Below are 22784 nucleotides of genomic sequence, written 5' to 3'. Positions count from 1 at the left end.
GAGCTCTAGCCTTGAGAAAGTCCAAGGATAGTGCTCAGGCCCTGAGCTCAAGCCCAGGACTGGCAAAAAAAAAAAAAAAAAGAATCTTATGGACTTTCCTGCCCAGGTTGGCTTGGAACTGTGATGATCAGATCTCAGCCTTCTGAGTAGCTAAAACTCCTCTGAGCCACCAGTGTCCAGCAGTCAAATACCATCTTAATACAGGCTATCATAACAGAATATCAGACACTGGGAAGTCTAGGATTAACCTCCCAGCTAGTGTGGGGTTCCTAGTGAAGTTTCATCCTGGCTTGCAAATGTCCATCTACCCAGTGTGTACTATCATGGCAGAGAGAGAAGAGAGAGAGAGAGGAAGAAGATGAAGGAGGGAGGGAGGGCAAGCATTTTATTAGTGTCTTCTCCTCCTCCTCCTCTTCCTCCTCCTCCTCCTCCTCCTCCTCCTCCTCCTCCTCCTCCTCTTCCTCTGCATCCTTTTTTCTTCTGCCTCTTCCTCTTCCTTCTCTGGCTCTCTCTTTTCTTTTTCTTTGAAGTACTGGAGATTGAACCCAGGGCCTTGCCCATGCTAGACAAACGCTCTACCACTTGAACTATGCCCCCAACCCTTCTGCTTTTGCCTTTGAGACAGTTATATTTGCCTGAGTTGCCTTCAAATTGGTTTAGATGAGTGAATAGGTAGCACCTTTACAATGGAGTTCGTGCCCTTATAAGAAGAGGAAAAGAAGCTGCGTGCTGGTGGTTCATGCCTGTTATCCTAGCTACTCAGAAGGATCACAGTTCAAAGGCAGCCCAGGAAGGTGCTCTACCTTTTGGGCCACATCTACACTTCTGGCTTTTTGCTGGTTAATAAGTGATAAAGAGCTATCTCCAATTTGTCTGCCTGGGTGCCATGGAAACAGGATGCTCAGATCTCACCCTTCTGAGTAGTTGGGATTTCAGATGTGAGCCTCAGGTACCCAACTGTCATTGTCCTTCCCCACCAACTCCTGAAGGTTTTTGAATCTTCCACCCTAGACCTGGTCACTGCCATGGGTTTCTGGTTTCTATTATAGCAGCATTTTACTTCTAGATATTTAATTATAATTAGCTTTATGTTGTATAACAAGCCAGCCTAAATCTTAGTGACCTAAAACAACAGTATTTACTTTTCTTGCTCACAACTTTGACATTTGCTGAAAAGTATTCCTCTCCCTTCCATATAGCATAAGCTCTGGCAGTTCAACTAGGGTTAACAGATCCACAGTTCTTTCAGCTCCTGAGGAGGCTGAGGAAGGAGGACTGAAATCTGAGGCCAGTAAAGTTAAAGTTAAGGAGACTTTATCTCATAACCCAGATACAAAAAGAGCTTTCCTAGTAAGCACAAGGCCTTGAGTACAGTTCCTAACATTGAAAGAAAAACACAATCCAAACAGGGCACTAGTGGCTCATGTCTATAATTCTAGCTATGTAGGAGGTTGAGATCTGAGGATCACAGTTCAAGCCAGCTTGGTCAGGAAAATCCATGAGATTCCTATCTTTAACCATCCAAAGGCCAAAAGTAGTGTTTTGACTCAAGAGGTAGTAAGCTAGCTTTGATCAAAAAAGCTAAGGGTGCCAGGCATGGTGGCTCACCCCTGTAATCCTAGCTACTCAGGAGGCTGAGAGCTGAGGATCTCGGTTCAAAGCCAGCCTGGGCACTAAAGAACATGAGTCTCTTATCTTCAATTAACCACTAGAAAACAGGAAGTGGGGCTATAACTCAAGGGGTAGGCTGATAGCCTTGAGCTAAGGAGCTCAGGGATAGAGTTCAAGCCTGATGAAGAAGAAGAAGGAGAAGGAGGAGGAGGAGGAGGAGGAGGAAGAGGAGGAGGAGGAGGAGGAGAAAAAGAAGAAGAAGAAGAGGAGGAAGAGGAGGAGGAGGGGGAAGAGGAGGAAGAAGAAGAAGAAAAAGGAGGAGGAGGAGGAGGAGGAGAAGAAGAGAAAAAGAAAAATCTAAGGGTCAGCAACCAGATTATGAGTTCAAGCTTTAGTACTGGCACACACAGACACAGACATTCATGGACACACACAGCCCAGTTCACTCAGAAGCAGAAGACTGGCCAACTATGATGAAGTGTTTGTTGAGAAATCAGTTCAAGCTGTAAGCTGGAGACTGGATTCTCCTCAGTTCCACATCCTGCATGTGGCTACTTGGGCTTTCTCAAACAAGGAAGCAGATCTGGGACTTATTGAGGGGGTAACAATCTAGGAGATATGTGACTATACTTCACAATACTGAACTGTATACTTAGAAATAATTAATGTGGGCTGGGCAAGCAGCTTAGTGTAGAGTGCCTGCCTAGCATGCATGAAGCCCTGGGTTCAAGTCTTCAGTACCATACACATAGAAAAAGCTGGCAGTAGTGCTATGGCTCAAGTGGTAATGTGGCTAGCCTTAAACAAAAGAAGCGCAGGGACATTGTCTAGGCCCTAAGTTCAAGCCCCAGGACTGGCAAAAAAAAAAAAAAGTTAATGCGGCCAGTTTTAAGAGGATGTTACTGGAGTCTGAATTCAGGGCCTTTTATGTGCTATGCTAATATCCTACTGCTAGATCATACCTCCAGTCTTGATTTTTTTTTTGTCACTTGTGGAATTTGAACTCTGAGCCTGGGCATTGTCCCTGAGCTCTTTACCTCCAGGTTACTGCCCTGCCCCTTGTGCCACAGCACCACTTCTGGTGTTCTGGTGGTTAGAGATGAGTCTCACAGACTTCAGTGCCCAGGCTGGCCTTGAATCTCGATCCTCAGATTTCAGCCTCCTGAGTAGCTAGGATTAATCTGAACCGTGATCCTCAGATCTCAGCCTACTGGGTAGCTAGGATTACAGTGAGCCACTACCCCCGGTTCAGTCTTGATTTTTTACTTTTTTTTTTTTTCTGTCATGGGGCTTGAACTCAGGACCTGCATGCTGTCCCTATGCGTTTTTGCTCAAGGCTAGGGCTTTGGCACTCTTAGCCTTAACACCACTTCCATTTTTTTGGTGGTTAATTGGAGATAAGAGTCTCATAGATTTTTCTGCCCAGGCAGGCTTTGAACCATGATCCTCAGATCTTAGTTTCCTGAGTAGGTAGCATTACAAACCTGAGCCACTGGTGCTCAGCTTTACTCCTTACTTTTTTAAAATTTTTTATTGCTAGTCCTGGGCTTGAGCTCAGGGGCTGAGCACTGTCCTTGGACTTTCTCAAGGCTAGAGCTCTACCACTTGAGCCTCAGCACCACTTCCGGCTTTTTTCTATGTATGTGGTACCAAGGAATCAAACCCAGGTCTTTGTGCATGCTAGGCAAGCACTCTACCACTAGGCCAAACTCCTGGCCCCTTTACTCCTTACTTTTAAGTTAAGGTCTTACTGTCTCCTGGGCATATACCTGGACTGTTATCTAGTTACTTTAGGCTTCCCATTATAGCTAGAGGACAGGTGTGGATGACCATATCCAGCTTCCCTCTTGCCTCCACTGAGATGGAGTTTTCTGCCCAGGCTGGCTTGGAAACACGATCTTCTCAATGTCAGTTTCCCATGTAGCTTGGGAAAACAGATATGAATGCATCACTGTGTCAGTATTGGGTTGAGAAGAGGTTTCAGGAACCCTTCTGTCCTGGATGAAACCAGACAACCTCAAACCACAATCCTCCTGAACTCAGTCTCTCAAGTATCAAGGCTTACAGAAATGTGGTAACAATTGATGTGTTTTACATTTTATAACGGCACTTGGGGTTGAACTCAAGTCCACATTTGCTAGACTCTACCATTTGAGCTATGTTCCAGCGCTTACAGTGCTAAATTCTATGCCATGTATCTTTTGTCACTAATAGGGAAAAGGTATATAAATAAATGAGAATGGAAAAGATGGTGATGATCTAGAGGAAAGGAGGCAGTGTGGTGAGAGAGACAGGTATTTAAACATGATTTAAAAAAGCAATAAAATGCAACCTCTGTCTTCAAGATCTTCTTTGGTAGGCAGAGTTAACAGTCACCACACATGTGGCAGATACTATAGCTTTAGGCTACAGAAGCTGGCTTAGGTAGACTCTAGGCTGCACAAACAGCCTTAAAACAGGTCTTCAATGTCTGCAATTCTCAGAGACAAACATTTAAGACATGATTATGGGTTTGGTTGCTTCAAGCCAGCCATAAAAGGAAGAGTGCCAAAAAAAAAATCAATGAGTAATAAAATCTACAGGTGCATACACTATTTCCCTTCCCATCTGGCATGTAACCTTGGAGGCCAGGCAGAAATATGGCAGGGCAGTGGGCAGGGGAGAGGGCAGATGTTTTTTGGTCATTAGCCCAATTTTTCTAGGATATAAAATCCCTTTGTTGTCTTATAATTCTTAGTATGCCTGGAAACTATCCATACCAAGGAGTGCTCACTCTTGAAACTTACTTTCTTTGAAGTAGTAAACAAATCATAAAGATCATTTACAGCCTGACTGAATTGTGCATTTCCCTTTCCACTACTCTCTTTCTCACTCTAATTCTTTGCCATCGGTCACAAAATTTTATAAATAGTGAAAGTCTGTTTACAGCTTTTCCTTGGGCTTTGTTGGTAATATGTCACTTGGTTTTTCTTCCAAATATGTCTAAGCTGTTCTTCATGGAAAAGAGAGAAAACAGAAATCCCTATCTCTCTGGCACATTGCACTGTCCGCATACAGTGCTGAGAAGCCTGCATTCCACCATGTGCTCTGCTGTCTTGACAACTTTTATGCCTGGTGAGTCAGTATAGCGGTGGAATTTTGCTTTTGATTCTATTTTTTTGTGGTACAGGGTGGTATGCTTGCTAGGCAACATTGTAGCACTGAGCCAAACCCCCCTCCTTAAGGGCTTTTTTCCCCCAGTTTTGTTATTTTCTTTCCAGAGTGGGTTTCTTGTTTTGTGCTTATTGGATCTTATTGAATCTCTGATTCCTGAGTGGCTAGCATTACAAGATTGACCCAAGTTTGGCTTTGCCTTTTATTTGTCGAAATCTGATCAATTGTCCCCTGCTGCAACAAGGTTTCTACTTAGGCCCCGCCCCTTTCAAAGGAATGACTATAAAAGACCTGATTGGGGACATTGAGGTGACTCTTCAGCATTTTAAGAGCGTCTATGGATTCAGGTCCTCCTTGAAGAGCTTGAGAGGATCCAAAGATGTTGTTGAGGCCTGGGAATCAGCAGCTGAGGGAACTTATAGTGCTTATTCATTCAAAAAAAAAAAGTGAGCCCTTACTATATGTTAGGCACATGTCCAGAACATAATGAAGCCAGACAAAGTTACTGTCGTGGAATTTATTTTTGTTTCTTATCCCGGAGGTTTCTGGCTTTTAACAATGGACAAAGTCCCGGTTTGGTTTAAAGATAAAAGAATCAGGTTGAGCATTTGGAATTAAGCCACTTTTCCCTGGGTGGGGCTCGGGAGGCTCTCATAAGCATCCTGAAATCATACAGCTGACTCCGTCTTCTCCTGAGTGGTCTCTGACCGGAACCAACAAGGATTGGTTTTTTGTCATTTGTCTGGTGCCCTTGCCAGGCCCCAGCGAAACAAATGCCTTCAGGAATAGGAAGGCAAAGAGCCCGCATTACTGGCCGGCACTGGGGTCAAGACCAACACTTAACAATTGCTCAGGAAGACATTGCCCCCTCGTGGCACCTCCTGTAACTGAGGGAATAGTTGGCAAGGACAAGCCTTCAGCTGCCAACGAACACAACCAACATATCAAAACACGGACAGAATTTCTAGATTAATTGTGGCTTTCCTTATTTTGAACTTCATCAGTTTCAATCGAATCTTAGTTTATTTCCCTCCCGGATACACATTTGTTCCTATGGAGAACAATGACAACCATGTAAGAAAACCCTTTCTCTCCCCCCTCCCCCAAACTCTTTCCCAAATCCCAGCCCCTACTTCCCTGCTTCCCTACCCCCAAGGGAAAAACTCAACAAGTAAATCCCAGTATCGCTATTGTTGTTCTCTTTATAATGCCCTTAAAGAAAAAAGTCAGTGGGTGTTTTGCTTTCTATAATTTGAACCAGGATTCCGTGATTATGTAGCTGTGGAGTTGTTTTGGGTATCATGTCTCCACAACACCACTTCCAACTCCCTAAAGACTGGGCCCTTATCTCCAGTCCCCACCCACCACCTCCACCCAACAGTATTTAAACCATTGAGGGTAAAGGATGTGTGTGTGTGGGGGGAGGGTTAGTGAGTAAATAATTAGAAGTTTTTGATTGGTGCTGGGTCTGCTGGAGTTTAAAATTTTTATGTTTGTAGCAATCAAATTTAAATGTTTATGTTGACAAAGCTGGTCCAGGGCCTAGGAATACAACTTCTTTATTTATCTTTCCTCCCCTTTCCCCGTATTCCCCATTTCCCTTGCCCTCTTTCCTTTTTTTTTTTTTTGGACTCAGTCCTTGAGTGTACTCTCTTAGCTTTGTCATTCAAAGCTGTCACTCCACTTGAGCCACACCTTCACTTCCATCTTTTTGCTGGTTAATTGGACATAAGCGCCTCTGACTTCTTTCTAGGCTGGCTTCTAAGAGCAATATTCATATCCCTGCCTCCAAAACAAGTAGGGATGCAGGAATGAGCCACCAGTGGCCGGCATAAACTTTCTTAAAAATAAAAAGTTAGCTTCCTTGTATTGTAAATTAACTGGGCAAAAATGAGCCGCGCTTGCTATAGCTCTATTGGCCCATCATCTTTAAAACCCTGGATGATAAATAAAATCCTCCTTTCACAGATGGAGAAACTGAATCTAGATTATCTTTCTGAGGCTCCAAGGTGATCAGATGTGGAGAGTCCTTGGTTCTTTAATCCTCTGGAGATTGTCCTAACATCCAGTAGTTCTGTAGTGACTCATTCACTGAATCAACAAATATTTATTGAGTGCCTACGATAGACAGACAGACTGCCCATTTAAGTAGCCCTAGGGTTAAGAAGACACACAGGGCGTCATCTTGTATTGCAGGAAGGGGCTCCCTGTAGGAAGAGCCGGCCAGGTAAACAAAACGATTTCTAGGATATTCCGGTGATGGTTATCGTAAGCCTGAACAGGGGCCACAACCAGTGTGAGTAGGCTAAGAGGTTTTGGGGGACTCGGGTATATCGTTGATGGATTCCAAGCCAATCGGGAAGGGGCTTCACCTGGTGTCACCCGAATTCTCTGCTGGTTTCCAGCTGAGGACTGGGACGGGGAGAATTGGGGCTCACCTGGAGGGTAGATTTAGGGCGGAGGGTGCAATTCTCTCGAAAAAAGCAAGCCGACAAAAGTAGCACGAGCCCGTCACTAGGGCAGGGTCGGCTCGGACTCCAGGGTCCCCAGGATGGTCCTGGGGTCTGCCGCTTCCGCCGGCCGCCCTCCCCCCTGGGGTCCCCGCCTCGGAGCGCGCCGTCCGGCCTGGGCAGCGGCCCCTCCTCCGGCGGGGGGCTGCGGCGTTCCCGTCCCGTCCCTCCCCGCACTAGCCGGCTGCCCTACTCCAGGGAGGGCGGAGGGAGGGGAGGGGACGACGGAGGGGAGGGAGGAGGAAGAGAGAAAGGGAGCTGCTCGGATCCCGACCTTCCCACAGGCGGCGAGGAGCGCGCACTCCGCGGCTCTCCCGGTCCCCGCGTCCCCTCCGCGGCCCGCTGTCCCGCGCCACCGCGCCCTCCGCCTCCCCCTCCGTGTGGACACCCCCACCTCGGCCGCCTCCCCAACTCTTCGGGGCGCCCTCCTGGGACGCGCGTCCTCGCCCCATCCTTTCTTCCTTCCTCCCCTCGCGCCCACCCAGCTCTCCCGGCCGGTCCCGATTGTCTCCGTCCGCCGCTCGGCCGGCCGGCGCCCGCGCCCTGCCCCGTCTCCCTCGCACTTCCTGAGTCGCCGGTCGCCGCCGTGTCTCCGCGCCGCTCGGCGGGAGCTCCAGCGCCCAGCGCCGCCGCCCGGCTCCGGTCCCCGCAGCCCGCCGCGCCCGCCCGGGGAAGGCAGAAGTGGGCGAGCGCGCCCTCGCCAGCCCCGCGCCCCAGCCCTGCGCGGCCAGCCAGGACCGGGAAGATGAACCACAGCGGCAAAGCCGAGAAGGAGAACACCCCGAACGAGGCCAATCTTCAGGAGGAAGAGGTACGGAGGGGGCCCCCGGTTGCGGCGGAGACTGCGCCCCCGGCTCGGAAGTGCGGGCGCCGGCGCGTCCCGGGGCGCCCGGCTGCGCGCCGGGAGGGGCGCGTGGTGGAAAGTTTGGGGATTGCCTGTCCTCACCGGGAGGCGCGGCCCCCAGAAATGTGGCCCCGGGACGACCGTGTGTGCGTGTGTATGTGTGTGTGCGCGCGTGTGTGCCCTCGTGTGTCTGCGTGCCTCGGATTGCGTAACTGGGAGGACTTTTCGGAGACTTCTGTAAGTAGAATGCTCAGCTTTGTTTGCCCAGGACTTGAAAAGCAGAATCGGGAACTGACTCCTGGGAGACTTTTCGATAACTGGGGCTCGGAGGGTCGGGACTTAGTTCTGGCCCGGGTACTGGAAATTGGGAGGGAAGACTGGAGTTGCCTTAAGGGAGAGACTTAAGGGAAAAAGTTCTGGTTGAAAAGTTACCTGGGTTCCCTGACCTCCCCCCCCCCTCCTTTCCTTTCGGGGTGGTAAAATGTCTTGCTAGCTGAGACGTTTTTTGGATTAATAGATAACTCATCAGCCGCATTCTTCTCTGATGAGTCAAAAACACCCCCGCCCCCCCAAACCTGAGCTCAACACCTTTTGTGAATTTAGGGCCAAAGGATACTCAGGTGAACAGAATCAAAGGGTTCAAAACCTAACAATGCATCAAAAGTTCTTCCAGGATGTTCCGAGAGAATTTCAGTAATCTTCAGAATCAAGTTGTGCAGCTGCGGAGCGGTCTTTGGGCGTTGTGGTGGGGATTAGCAAATGTTTCATAATTTTATAGTGAGAATATCAGTGGATTCCTATCAAATGCCAGTTCCTGAAAGTATATTATCGAGAGGCCTAAGACAGATTTTTTCCTGACTTTTGAAGACTCCCTGTAGTTCTTAGAGCGTTCTTGGAGAAACTCACGCGGATGCCTAAAGGATACTCCTCCCAATTTAAATAAAGCATTTTACAGGTGATTGTGCCTTAAGAGGGTTTGTAGGGTCACAGTAGTGTGCCAGGTAAAATTCTGAGCACGCAATCAGACATTGAGAAGGAATGTCTTAATGCCTCGAAGACACATTCTTGTAAAATGAGTATTATTTAAATGACTAAATCAGAAGATATACTTAAGATTATGCAAAGTTATACAAAGTGTTCGATTTTGTTCTGAATATAGTTGTAAATTTTATTCTCAATAGTTGTTCGGTGGTGCACCTCGGTGAACTGCATGCAGAAAGCAAAAAAACTCCTTTTACCTGTGGAAGTTGCCTGTTCTATTATCAAACATTATTTTGAAAAGTGTTTTTACATGCTTGTTTTTAGAGCTACAAACATAGGGCTGACATTTCAAAGAAATGGAGACTTGAGCATTCCACTATTTTCTTGTATCCGAATAGCTGCTTTTCAATTTATTTCTAGATAGTCTTTCAATGACAACAGTTGGTGTTTCTGGAAATTGGTGTAGTAAGTGAACTGCCTACAATAAGACTCATTACGTTAGAAAGCTCTAACAGTTAGGCTGGCTGAAACCTTATTTCAAAGGACAAAATAATATCTCCATTGAGGAAACCAACTTTCTCTCTTCATTAAGAAAACTTGATTTACTTACGTGTTTGTGCTTTTTGAGAGGGCAGTGAAATACCGCTGAAGCATAAAGTTAGGCTTTTCTTTTGACTCCATCTCTGAATAGTTTCCCAGAAATGAGAACTGCCTTTCCATTCATGTGGTCTTGTATATAACATAATGCAGTGATAAGCCATCAATCCAAGCATGGTTCCTGACACTATCTCTGGAGGAGGTATTAAAAATAAGACAGGAAGATTTCGGGACTCAAGTTGTCCACAAAGTAGATTGTGCAAAGTTAGATATGAGGTTTATTGTATTCAGTACTGGCAATTAAACCCAGGATATCATATGCTCTAGGCAAGTGAGCAATTTGGAGTTACACTCCTAGCCCTTAGAAAAGAATTTTTTTTTTTTGAGACAAGGTCTTGCTAAGTTGCTCAAGCAGTCCTGGAATTTGTGGTCTTTCTGCCTCAGCCGTCCTAGTACTGATTATTACAAGAGCGTTAGAAATGTGGGGAAAGAAAATTGGCCCTTGTAATCTAGGCAACTGTGCTCTAATTCTCTGTTCTTGGTTTATGTTTTTAGTTTTTGAAATATTCATAGGTCTCCCCCCCACTTGGGACATTGGATGCCACGGTTAAACTAAATACAGTGTTTGGTGAATCCTATTAATGAGCTTGGCATTGTACAAACCCACTGGCCCTTTCCCTTGCCCACCCAGTAGATCAGCAATTTGTTCTCAAAAGCATTTAAAAACTTTGGCAGTGGAGTCCACTAAACAGAACACACACGTAACATGTATATAGACCTCATAGCAAGAGGAGAAATGGGTTTACTTGTACTTTGACAGCCAGTTGAGTTGACATGGAAAAGTGAGTTCAATTATTCAGAGAAAATAGTTTATTTCATAGATCATTAGGGGTTTGGCATGTGAGGTTTTTGCTCTTTATTTTTTGAATCAAGGTTCTCTTACCAGCTAGTAAGTTTTAACCCTGTCCGAGATTTTTCTAATGGGGATTTTCTAATAGTTCTTGCTGCAACAATGATTTTGAAATGCTTATTTGTCAGTGGAGTGTGTAATGAAAGATCTAGGGGTTAGGAGAAATTTGGCAGCTTTTAAAGACTGAAAGTGTCTGAAAATTTATAAAGTCTTATGCATTTCTGTTTAAAACTTGGATGAGAATAATTTTAAGATTTGGCTAGGCAACCACAGAGGAGAGAGAACACATCTGGCTTTCTGATTTCTAGTTTTGTACATGTGTGTTCTTGTTCAAGTTGTTTCTGTAAAGAAAACTAGTTGTCAAGATCTTTGGATGTGACAGTACTAGATTTATATGTATGTGTGTACAGGATATCTGATCATCTCTTAAATCATTTTAAAGTCCATAAAGTAATCTGGACAGGAAGATAAAAAATTAAGAGTCTATCCTGGACTATGTAGAGACCTAGTCTCAAGAAACAGTTTCTGGACTTAAAACTTTAATTTTAATATAATTCAAATATATTGGCTTTCTGTTTTGTAGGTGAAAACCCAGTGCCCAGCAAATACATTCATATATATGTATTTTTTTTAATAATAGAAATTTATTTTTTGATGCAGGAGGCTGAGATCTGAGAATCACAGTTCAAAGCCAGCCGGGGTACTAAAGACCCTGAGAGTCTTATCTCCAATTAACCACTAGAAAATCGGAAGTGGCCCTGTAGCTCCAGGGGTTGGCCTTGAGCTGAAGAGCTCAGGGACAATGCTCAGGCCCAGAGTTCAAGCCCCATGCCAACAATTTTTTTTGAAATATGATAATGATTGATTTTAGTTTTATTTGTGTCATTGGTTGCTTTTCAGGATGTTTACAAATGACTTGCACAGGCATTTTGTTATCTTGAAGTTGTTTCAAGTACAAGTTGGTTCCAACAAAGCAATATAGGGAGAAATTAAACAGAAGAAGCAAAAAAACTTGGAAATATTGAGAACTCAATATGAACTCAAATCTTTAGAGATTTTGCACTTCACATTCTTCTTTTTAGAAGTAATTAGTGATTTTGCCCAAGTATTGGGGTTGTAAAGAAAATGGCTTTTTATCATTGGGCACTGAAAGTGGTTTTTGTCAGTGATGTGGAAAACCTCAGGTTATCATTGACCCTTAAGATGACAGAGTGACTTTGAGAAGTTACCGGGGCTTTATACAATTGAACCAAACTTAAGTTTATTCTTTTTTTTTTTTTTTTTTTTTTGCCACTCCTGGGTCTTGAACTCAAGGCCTGAGCACTGTTCTTGGGCTTTCTCAAGGCTAGAACTCTACCACTTGAGCCACAGCACCACTTCCGGCTTTTATGTGTGTGTGTGTGTAGTACGGAGGAATTGAACCCAGGTCTTTGTGTATGCTAAGCTATCACTCTTACCACTAGGCTAAATTCCAGGCCCCAAACTTAAGTTTAGAGTCTGTTACAGTGAATTTCAGTCATAGAATAGACTTTAGTGATGGTGATTTGGGTGAAAATGTAGTAGATGGATGTTGGAAGACCATTGCCAGCATAGTATGTGTTTGGAAGCACTTTTCCACAGTTACATCAAATGTAAATAGGCCTACATGTGTAAATCTGTATGTGTGCAGTCCTGCTTAAAACAATAGAAATGTTTGGGAGGCCAGAGGCCTGAACTCATCTGTCCTTGAGAAGCATGAGGTTTGGTGTCTCATTTCTGGTGGTCCTGGATGTTCTAAAGGTTGTGTTTTTATTAAGGGGGAAGGATAATTCTCATAACACTAATTGAAAAGAAGAGATTTAAAAAGTTTCAGCTGGGTGCTGTGGCTCACACCTGTAATCCTAACTACTGTGGAGGCTAGGATGTGAAGATCACAGTTTGAAGCCACTTGGGCAGGAAAGTACCAGAGACTCATTATCTCCAATTAACCACCAAAATGCCAGACAGTATGAAGCTGTGGGGTAAATGGTAGAGTGCTATAGCTTTGAGCAAAAAAGCTCAGACTCTGAGTTCAAGCCCCAGGACTGTTATTCACACACATCCAAAAGAAAATGAAAAGAGGAAAAGTTTTTTTTAAAAAAAATTAAATGCATTTGTTAAACATGCCATTTGAAATGTGATTAAAAATGTTAATAAATTATTTAATTAAAAAATTAAATGTAAATTGTTTTTTTGAAATCTGATAAGTAATGGATTTACAGGTAATTGCATTCTGATTCTTTCCTTACATTTTCTAAAAGGCTCATGAGAACAAATAATGAACTGCCTTGTAGCTTTGAAGATTTTATTTTATTCTTTTGTGATCCGTGTAAGGTGTCCGGTTGCTTACTAGCCTGGCAGCAGGAATCTGTTATTTTCCTCAGTCATTCCTCATATTTCTCTAACTCAGTTTCTTATTCAAAATTATTGTAGTGATGTTCAGCTACTCCAACTTTTCTAATATCCTCCTCCAATTCTTCATTACACTCTATTGCTAGGTTCTTGTGATATCTTAAGTCCTTTAGCACTGTTTTGATCTCTACAAACAGTCCAAACCTGACATTCAGGGTTGCCTCAATCTGCTGCTGTCCTCTGTGACCCATTTGCTTTGGCCACATTCTTCCTCTTCCTGACCAAGCCTGAGCTGTTTTCAAGGCATAACTAAAGTTTCTGGCCACTCCTTTGCACCATTCCCTCCTGTGATATTTCATCCCATGGAGAGGACTTTTCCTTGGAGTCTTAGGAGGTACTTTGTTATACTCATTTAACTATTGGATCGTCTTCTCTAATGAATGTTGTTTAAAAGGGTGTGGCATCTTATTCTCATTGCTCAGTACCTCCTATTCAGTGACAGTGCCCCAGTACCAGATACTGCTACCCCGTGTGTATGCAATATATAACTTGTTAAAAAAACAACAAAAACAAAAAAAAACAATGCTGGTTTTGAGGCTTGAACTCAGGGCTTGGGTGCTGTTCCTGTCCCTGAGCTTCTTTTGCTCAGGGCTAGAGCACTACAGCTTGAGCCCAGCTTCACTTCTAGCTTTTCTAGTTGCTTATTGGGGATAAAAGTCTCATAGACTTTCAAGACTGGGCTACCTTCGAACTGCGATCCTCAGATCTCAGCCTCTTCAGTAACTAGGATTATAGGTGTGAGCCTCCAGTTTCCAGTGTATGTATAACTTTGGTAACTAAATGGCATATCCTTATAGGTAAGATGCTGATTCTGATGATGAGTTGTGGAGGTAAGCTCTTAAAGTGGCCACTTGTGTTAATATGGGGGTCCCTTACCCATTAAGGATTTCCATTCATGGACCTACTTGGGAAATTGTCTCTTCCATCTGTCATCAGTAGCTTGGTGGCACAGGTGAATGTACCCGTGTCACTCAAATAACTGGCTGCTCTTTTGGTGGAACAGCTGGCTCTCACCATTAGAATTTGGTTTGTGCTGTGGAACTCAGTTTGACCTTCTGCTTGTGGATTTCCAGAAGCCTGGGTTAGGTGGAAGAGCAGGGAGTGCCCTGTGTTCCCAAACAAGCCTGCTCTGTGTGACAGCCACTTTGGAATGTTTGTGTTCAGTTTCATTTGGCACCTTAGTGTCTGCCTGGGGGTAGGGGAAAGGGAATGCAAATGTTCCTCTTGAGCTGTGCTTGCTTTGGGCAAGGGAAAGAAAAAAAAAAAACCTTAGGGAAGGAGTGAGGAGAATGAACCTTAATGGCTAGAGTAAAAGGGGCTGCCTGGCTTAGTGGGCAGGAAACCCTGAGGACTGGGCATTTGAATTGAGGGTGCTCGTGGGAGCTTGTCTGCTCCTTGTGGAGATAGCCTCACACTCACATCTATCTTCAGTGAGCACCGGTAGAACATTTCAAGCTCAGATAGGTGTTGGAGGAGGAGGTGAGGCAGTGAAAGATGCTTAACATGACCTGGAACTTGAAGGTGATTGTTGAAGGGTTCAAATTTATCAAAACACAGTGGAAACAGATGTGTCCACTTTGCTTATTTGTGTGCCCATAGCAGAAAAGCAAAATATTGAGATCCTTTAAGGCTATGACATGTTCAGAAATCTGTCCAATATGTCCAAGAAGTGGTAATAATCACAGGCTGTTTTCCATGATCCATGTGTTGGCTAGGCACTGGATATCCAATAACTTGATCACATTAAGCACTCTCTTTCTTCCATTCTTTCCCTCTCCCTCCCTCCCTCCCTCCCTCCCTCCCCCCCTCCCCCCCTCCCCCTCTCTCCTTTCCCTCTCAACCTCTCTCCCTCTTTCTTTCCTTTCTTCCCCTCTCCCTCCCTCTCTCCCTTTTTTTTTTTTTGGGGGGGGGGGTGGGCGTCATGGGGCTTGAACTTGGCCTGGTGCTGCACCTGAGCTCTTCAGCTCAAGGCTTCCACCTTATTCCTGGGTATGGGTGTTGTCCCTGAGCTCTTCAGTTCTAGGCTACTGCCCTACCCCTGGAGCCTTAGCTCCACTTCCCATTTTCTAGTGATTAATTGGAGATAAGAATTTTTGGGACCAAGACATGAGAAAGGATATCAATGTTTGTGAAGTAATACACTTTCCATCTGGTGAATATAATGTAACCCTTCTATTAATTACAATAAAAAATATATGAAAAAAAGAATTTCTGGGTCTTTAGTGGCTGGGCTGGCTTTGAACCTTGATCCTCATATCTCAGCCTCCTGAATAGCTAGGATTACAGGCATGAATCACCTTGCCCAGCATTCTCTTATTATTATTATTTTTGACTCAATTTTGTGCCAGTACTAAAGCTTGAACTCAGGGCCTGGGCACTATCCATTAGCTTTTCTTCAAGGCTGGTGTTCTACCGCTATTATCCACAGCTGAGCTTCCACTTTTTTTATTTTCCGAGACAAAGTACTGCTCCCTCTGTAGTCCAGGCTGTTCTAGAAGTCATCCTCCTGCCCCAGACCTGTGCCACCAGACCAGATAGCAGGTGTTGGATTTTCTTTTATGGGGGGCACTGTAAGGTCAGTTAGGACTGGAGCCATTATGTGATCTAGGGTGCCAGGATGCAGAAGAAGCACTGTTAAAAGTTGCTTCTTGTTCAGGATTTGTAATAAGGCATAGCCATTTAGGTGAGATGAATAGGTAAAACACTACCAGGACCTGGGAGGAGAGGGTGATGGAGCTGTATGGAAGAATATAAACGAGGGACCACCGTGGAGTTGATTCTGAATGAGTTTGATGGATTAGAGTAGGCTGAGATAGTGGGTGGGAGAAAGATGCATATTAGGTAGAGTGCTACAAAAACAAAACAAATGGCTTTAATAAATGCCAATACACCAGAAGATAGCCCTCCAAGCTGTAATACAGTATTGTTATACAAATATAAAAGCCCAAGGAAGACACAGGCATTCAGACTTAATTAATCCTGGTCCTCCCAACCTGGGATCTTCCTGAAGTATGAGAAATTTGAGTCTTGCCAATTCCCTTCTCTTCAATCTGTGACACTAACAGGTCATTGTCATTTCCCATGAGTTACCTCTTAAGATGAGGCGCTCCAGGTTTTCCAAAATTCCTCCACCCCCTTTTATTTTTGTTGCTAAGTAGATAATTCTGGCAGGTGGCCAACATTATCCTGAGAGAAATTCTTAAGATTACAGTATTTTCTGTTGTTGTTGAAAACAGTATCCTATTTTGTGAGAATTCCCCTTTGCCCCTCTATAAGGCTGGGTTGTTATAGCCTCTTGGGAAAAAGTGGACACAAACGCTAGCTTATTACTGAAGTAACACAGTTTCTTGTGCCCCCAGAGAAGTGCTACCAAAGTATAATTGCTTTCCCAAGCATGTGTGATTTACAGGACTTAGAATGTGTGAGATTCCAAGAGGCATCTCTTCTTAAATACAGTATTCCTCAGACCAAGTCAGGATGTGTTTGGGGAGAGGAGGAAGACACGATTCTGAGTGACTGGGGATACAAACCATTAGTACTTGATTGTGCCCCTTATTGGCTTGTTAGAGTAGAAATGCTGGGATCTAGTCAGCCATTACTAGATCTTTCTCCCATCTCCAAGTATTTCTCCACTAATGATGAGCAAAAGAACATAGCTAAAATCAACAAAGAGTGTTTTAAAGCCCAGCACTGATGGCGCATGTTTGTAATTCAATTAACCAGCAAAAGTCAGAAGTGGAACTGTGGTTCAAGTGGTAGAGTGAGGAAGGAAAGCCAAGCAAGAGCAAAAAAAAAAAAAAAAAGAAAAGAAAAAAGGTAAAAGTTTCATTATTGACTTTTCTTTGGTTGGTGGGATGGGGACTTGAAGTCCCCAGGGCCTGGCTACTGTCCCTAAGCTTTTTGTGCTCTAGGTTAGTGCTCTACCACTTCACAGCTCTGTTTCCGATTTTAATTGGAGTGGTTAATTGGAGTCTCATAGACTTACTGCCCTGGCTGGTTTCACACCTCAACCCTCAGATCTCAGCCTTTTGAGTAAAACAACTGAGATTATGGTTGTGAGTCCCTAGGGCCAGCCCTTGCTTGCGTGCGCGCCCCCCCCTCTCTAATACATATAAAAAAAATCAGAATGAATCATATACAAATACAAACTTAATCAAATTGGTGCTAGTTAATTCAACTTTTATGAACCTAGTGACTCCTGTTTGTGCTTGTTAAGCAGTGCTGAGGATCAAACCCTTTCCTTTGCCACTTGCATGTGCTAGGCAATTGTTCTACCACTGAGCTACCCTCCCGGCCTCCTCTCCTGTGCTTCCTGAACCTTATTCTTTAACAAACCAAATAAATTGTTATCATCCCATGTTTGGGGGACAAGCAAACCAAGGCTCTGAGAGATTAAGTAATTTGTCTGAGGTTTTGCAGCTGGTGGAGAGAAGTTTAAAATTTTCCAGTGGCACACGAGGTTCATGTGGTCTGGGCCTTGCTGGCCCTCTGACCTCATCTGTTAGGAATCATAGCCTCATTCATTACACTTCAGCTGTGGGGTGGGGGTGGGGGGTTATTTAGGGATCTGTAACTCGCTAAACTTGTTCCTGCCTCAGGGCCTTTGTGCCTGCTACCCTGTAAGACTGGACAGCTTTATCTCCAGCTATCTCATACCGGGCAGCCTCATCCTTGTCATTCATCTTGATCTCAGATCAACTGTCCTCCCAGAGACCTGTCATCTCCCAGTTTAAAACAACGCGGGGTTTCCATCTACTGTGACATCTGTTTATTTTCTAGGTAGAACCTCTGGACATTGCTTTGTGTGATTAACTGTCCTTACCTGTCTAGTACCCTGGAATGTAACTTGGTTTGATTTACTGCCTTCAAAACTCCAGTGCCTAAAACTGTTCATTTATCATTTGTGGATACACACCAGCCCACTAAAAGTTGAAGCAACTGTGCTATACCACACTATCAAAGATTTTCCAACAGTTCTTAGAAAAAAGTTGATACTTATTACTGCCTTCAAGATGACCATTTCCAGGCTGGGAATATGGCTTATTGATGCAGTGGTTGCCTAGCATGCACGAAGCCCCTGGGTTTGATTCCTCAGTACCATATAAACAGAAAAGCTGAAAGTGGCACTGTGACTCAAGTGGGTAGAATGCTAACCTTCAGCAAAAGAAGCTCAGGGACAATGCCCAGACCTTGAGATCAAGCCCCTGGACTGGCAACAAACAACAAAAAAAATCAAAGATGACCATTTCTAACTGGAAGCTGGTTATAATCCTATCTGCTCAAGGATTGAGGTTCAAAGGCAGCCTGGACAGGAAAGTTCTGAGACTCTTACCCTATAAACGACACCCTTCACCCCCAAACACATACAAAAATAAACGTTAGAAGTAGAGCTGTGTCTAGGTGATACCAGCAGCCTTGAGAAAAAAAAAAAGCAGAAGCTAAAGGACAGTCACCAGGTCCTGAGTTGAATCTCCAGTCTGGCATTCAAAAGAAAATGATGAATAAACAATCTCTACTTACTACACAGGACACAGGAAATTACAAGTAATATCTCAGTTTGGAATTTTTGTATGTAGGTGATTGATCTTTGTTTGGCCACACATAAAGGAATCCTTCTCTTTGTCTAGTTAGAATGGAAATACAGTACCAATCTAGTGGCCCCATAGAAGCTGTAGTAAAGTGCAGTCCTGCCCTGGTAGAGTGAGCTTGATTCAGAGGAGTGCAAGGTAAACTGATTCTTATTTTGCAAATGTGACTTTTGTGTGGCCAGGGTGAAGTAGGTTGGGAGACAGGCATACTGCTTGTGGTTTTTTTGTGCATGAGCATTAAGGTAGACTAAACTAGTTTTTCTTTTACCTGTAAAGGAGGAGGAAATTAGCCTTTAAGCACCTTTAGCCTGGTTAATTCAACATTTGTGGACCTCACATAGCTCTGCTAGGAATATGGGTGTCTGTGTTTGGCTACAGCTTGTCAGCCTCACAGAGCTTTGTGTTTACTTTTTATTGGAAAGCAGAACAGATGACCCAAAGAATGACCACCAAAGAAAGAACAGTTGAGTACCCTAATGGAAAGCAGGCCCCTGCAGGCTCCTCACTTGGCCATTGGTAGCTATACCTGACTTTGAGCAAGCTTTCATTTTAACTCTTCTGCATTGTCTGATAAGTCAGTGGGTTAGAAATCCCTAGAGAAATTTGTTTTTGACCAACTCACCAATTCTGTGCTGTTTTATTCTCTTTGGACTGGCAATTTCAGTTGTTTATCACTGGAAAGCACCAAAGGCTCCTTTTTTTGTACCTAAAAGGTACAGATTGGATGGACAATGCCTGCTGTGCATTAAAAGGATTATAATTTCTATTTTCCCACTTTCCATCTCCCAATTGTGAGGCTGAAGGGGGGGGAGTATCTATCCCTAGTGTGCTGTTGAGGGGAGGGGGTGTCTTTAAACCTTTGAAATACAAACCCTATAGAGTTTAGTTTCATTTGTTAAATTATGGTTAATTGAAGAAAAGGTTGGGAGCTCTTTTCTAAATTAGAAACGATTGGAAATCTTGCCCTTGCTTTTGTTCATACCTGCAATTGTTCTGGTTTGTTTTTGACAAATCAGAGCCGCGGCAGGAGAAAGGGTGGGAGTGTGGGTGTGGGCTAACTGCCGGAAATGACCCTCTGGAAACAAAAGGACTCTCTTAGGCCCATCCTGAGTCTTTGTGTTTTGGGGAGGGTTATGGGGAAAACAGAGAGCTCGGAAATGAGAGTCCTCTGCTCTAGGAGGAAGGGGAGAAAAGAGAAGGTCTGCTCTCTGAAGATTATCCCAGAGTCCACATTACCTGTTGGTACCGACTGGGAAAACCAAAGAAATGCAATAGCTGGGCCTGGAAGTTGTGGTTCTCTGAAGAAAACTCCGGGCTGCTCTGGTGGCCTAAGTTTAGCTTTTAGCTAGGCTTTCAGTTTACAAAGCCCATTAAAATGCACATACGCAAACAGCAGGGAGAAAAGTATTGTTTGACCTTATTTGTAAATAAGGTTGATACCCTGTAAATAAATCTGAACTCCTGGGTTCCTGCTGTTCTTTTCAAAATCTAAACTGCCTTGGTCTTTAACCTACGTAGGGGTTTAAAATCATAGGGATGTTAGGCAGTGGAGGAATTGTCTTTGCCTTGCTCAGACAACCAACCTTTCTCTACTTCCCTAGTGGTCCTTGCTTCTAGGCATATTTTACCAAGGATCCTGAATTACCATTGCTAGCTAAGTTCTTTTTTTAAGTTGTTATTCTTATCAGAATTATTTTTGCTTTTAAAAATTCTTGCTGACTTGAGGCAGTGAACTCTTCCAGCACATCATTCTGTTTTGTTTTTGTTTTTGTTTTTCCAGGACTATAAATCTTCTCATTAATGATTAGAAACACACATTTTGCTGAACATGCCTTTGGTTTGCTTAGTTTTCATTTGGAAACAAGAAACATCTTTTTACAGCTGAAATATAGTACGGCACTGTTCTTAGGGTTTTTATCACAAGAGTAGTTTTTTTTTTTTTTGCCAGTCCTGTGGCTTGAGCTCAGGGCCCGAGCGTTGTCCTTGGGCTTTCTCAAGGCTAGCACTCTACCACTTGAGCCACAGCACCACTTCTGGCTTTTTCTATGTATGTGGAGTACTGAGGAATCGAACCCTGGTCTTCATGCATGCTAGGCAAGCACTCTTACCACTAGGCCAAACTCCCAGCCCCCACAAGAGTAGTTTTAAAAAAAAGGCTGAGTGATGCATTTGCTGGGAGGAGTGGAGGAATAGTTTCTGTGTGGTACCAGGTATTTAACATTAGAGAGATAAGATTAAAGCTGCCACTCACATTCCATTATGAACCAGTTTAGTTTATACACATTAAGTGTACTGAAAGACTTTGTATTGTAAATAATGCAGCAGAGACACCTGTATTGTGTGAAAGAGCCCTGGCAATTGGAAATCCCAGACTTTATAGAAAAATTCTCTACTTTTTTTTATTAAAGAATTTATTAACATTGGTTTTTTTTTTTACGTCATCTTTCAAATGACGTTTAACAAACAAGTCTCAAGAAGGGAATCTCTATATACAATCACAGACTCTTAATTTTTAGAACATAATCAAAATTAGGCTAAGGGTTTGTATGTCATAGATATGTATTAATCAATGTAATAAAACATTATGTCTATAGAGGTCATAAGTTTTTATGTCTGTGTAGTTGTGTCTATATTTCCTGTACCATGTCCATAGCATTGGGTATGCAAGTATTGAGTCCTCACTCTTGTACTGTTTGGATCTACTTTTTTTTTTTAAAGGAAAATTATTCTTGATAAAAATTCCAGTGCTTTTAGTAGTGTTGGTAGGTTTTCCTTGTTTTTCTCCTCCTCTCCCTTCTCTCCACTTTCTTTTCTGCCAGTCCTGGGGCTTGAGCTCAGGGTCTAGGCACTGTCTCTAAGCTTCTTTTGTTCAAGGCCAGGACTCTACCACTTAGAGCCACAGCACCACTTCTGGCTTTTTCTGCTTATGTGGTACTGAGGAATTGAACCTAGGGCTTCTTGAATGCTAGGCAAGCACTATAGCACTAAGCACTAAGTCACATTTCGAGCCCTTTTCTTTGTATGTGCTGGTACTGGGGCCTGAACTTGCCTTCAAGCTCTCACTTGACCTTTTCTGTGTAAGGTTGGTGCCCTACCACTTGAGCCATACCTCCACTTCTGTTTTTGTTTTGTTTTGTTTTTCCTGGATAATGGGGAAAACCATTTCCCAGACTCTTCTTCTGCATCAGGCTAGCTTTGAACCATGATTCTCGAGCTATAATTAGAGGCAAGAGCCACTGATATGAGCCTTCATTTTCTTTTTATATTTAAATTTTCATGATTTATGTTTTGTGGTGTTGGGGATTACAGCTTGTTAGGTACTTAATTTGCTGAAGTACTGGCCCATCTCTTAAATTTTTTTTTTTTTTTTTGGTTGGTCATGGGGCTTGAACTCTGGGCCTGGTTGCTGCTCCTGAGCTCTTCAGCTCAAGGCTAGTGTTCCAACTACTTTGAGCCATAGCACCACTTCCAGTTTCTGGTGGCTAATTGGGAATAAGAGTCTCGGGGACTGTCCTGTGGGCTGGCTTTGAATTGCGATCTTCAGATCTTATCCTCCTGAGAAGCGAAGCTTATAGGCATGTGCCACCAGTGCCCAACTTAATACATTTTTTTAAGCTACTAGTTTGGGAAAGGTTAATGTTGTAGTTAATTATTATTGTGTGTGTGTGTGTATAGATGGATCAGACAGGCAGACTCAGGTACAATATACTGCTTGATATATACATTCCCCCCCCTTCAACTCAGTTATTTTCTTGTACCTATGGTAACATCACTTGCATTTGAAAAAGGAAAATACCATGGGATCTGCTCTCTAAATTTCCTTCCACTGTGATATCCAGAGGCAGAACTGTGCCGCTCAAGTGGTTCATGCATGGAGAATTGCTTATGTGTCAGCCTTCCAAGCATGGAACACACTCTTGGTGTGTTCTTTTGTGTGTTCCTGTAGATGTATTCATGTGTGTAGAGAGTCTGATTATTGGCAACTGGCTGGTTTGCTGCAGTACTTGACATTCATGTAACTAGCTGGTAAGGTGTGAATCAAAATGAAAATGATCAGGGATGCCTGTCCATTCTCTTCATGCTCTTAGGTGATGGAAGGGAGGCATCTTGCCCTTGAGTACCAGCCTCTGGTCCACTGGACGTTATTCACCCCCGCCTAT

The 22784-nt window shown here is 43.7% G+C and overlaps 1 protein-coding gene across 5 annotated transcripts in view; it reads left to right on the top strand.

Moving 5' to 3' along the window:
* Positions 1 to 7805: 7805 nt before the first annotated feature.
* Rbpms (RNA binding protein, mRNA processing factor) overlaps positions 7806 to 22784 on the top strand; it is a 172228-nt gene continuing 157249 nt past the window's right edge. For 3 of the 5 annotated variants that reach the window (XM_090353964.1, XM_090353963.1, XM_090353961.1), the window contains exon 1: positions 8260 to 8355. In XM_090353964.1, coding sequence (XP_090210090.1) covers positions 8275 to 8355 — 81 coding nt within the window. In that variant the 5' untranslated portion in view covers positions 8260 to 8274. Of the gene's footprint in view, positions 8086 to 8259; positions 8356 to 22784 lie in introns of those variants that run through there. The other 2 variants (XM_090353965.1, XM_090353962.1) reach the window with 1 other exon arrangement.

Source organism: Megascapheus bottae, chromosome 20, assembly GCF_031878675.1.
Source record: "Megascapheus bottae isolate mThoBot1 chromosome 20, mThoBot2.hap1, whole genome shotgun sequence".
NCBI lineage: Eukaryota > Metazoa > Chordata > Mammalia > Rodentia > Geomyidae > Megascapheus > Megascapheus bottae.
The sequence above is the reverse complement of the archived record's forward strand: the minus strand, read 5'-3'. Positions and strand labels throughout refer to the sequence as shown.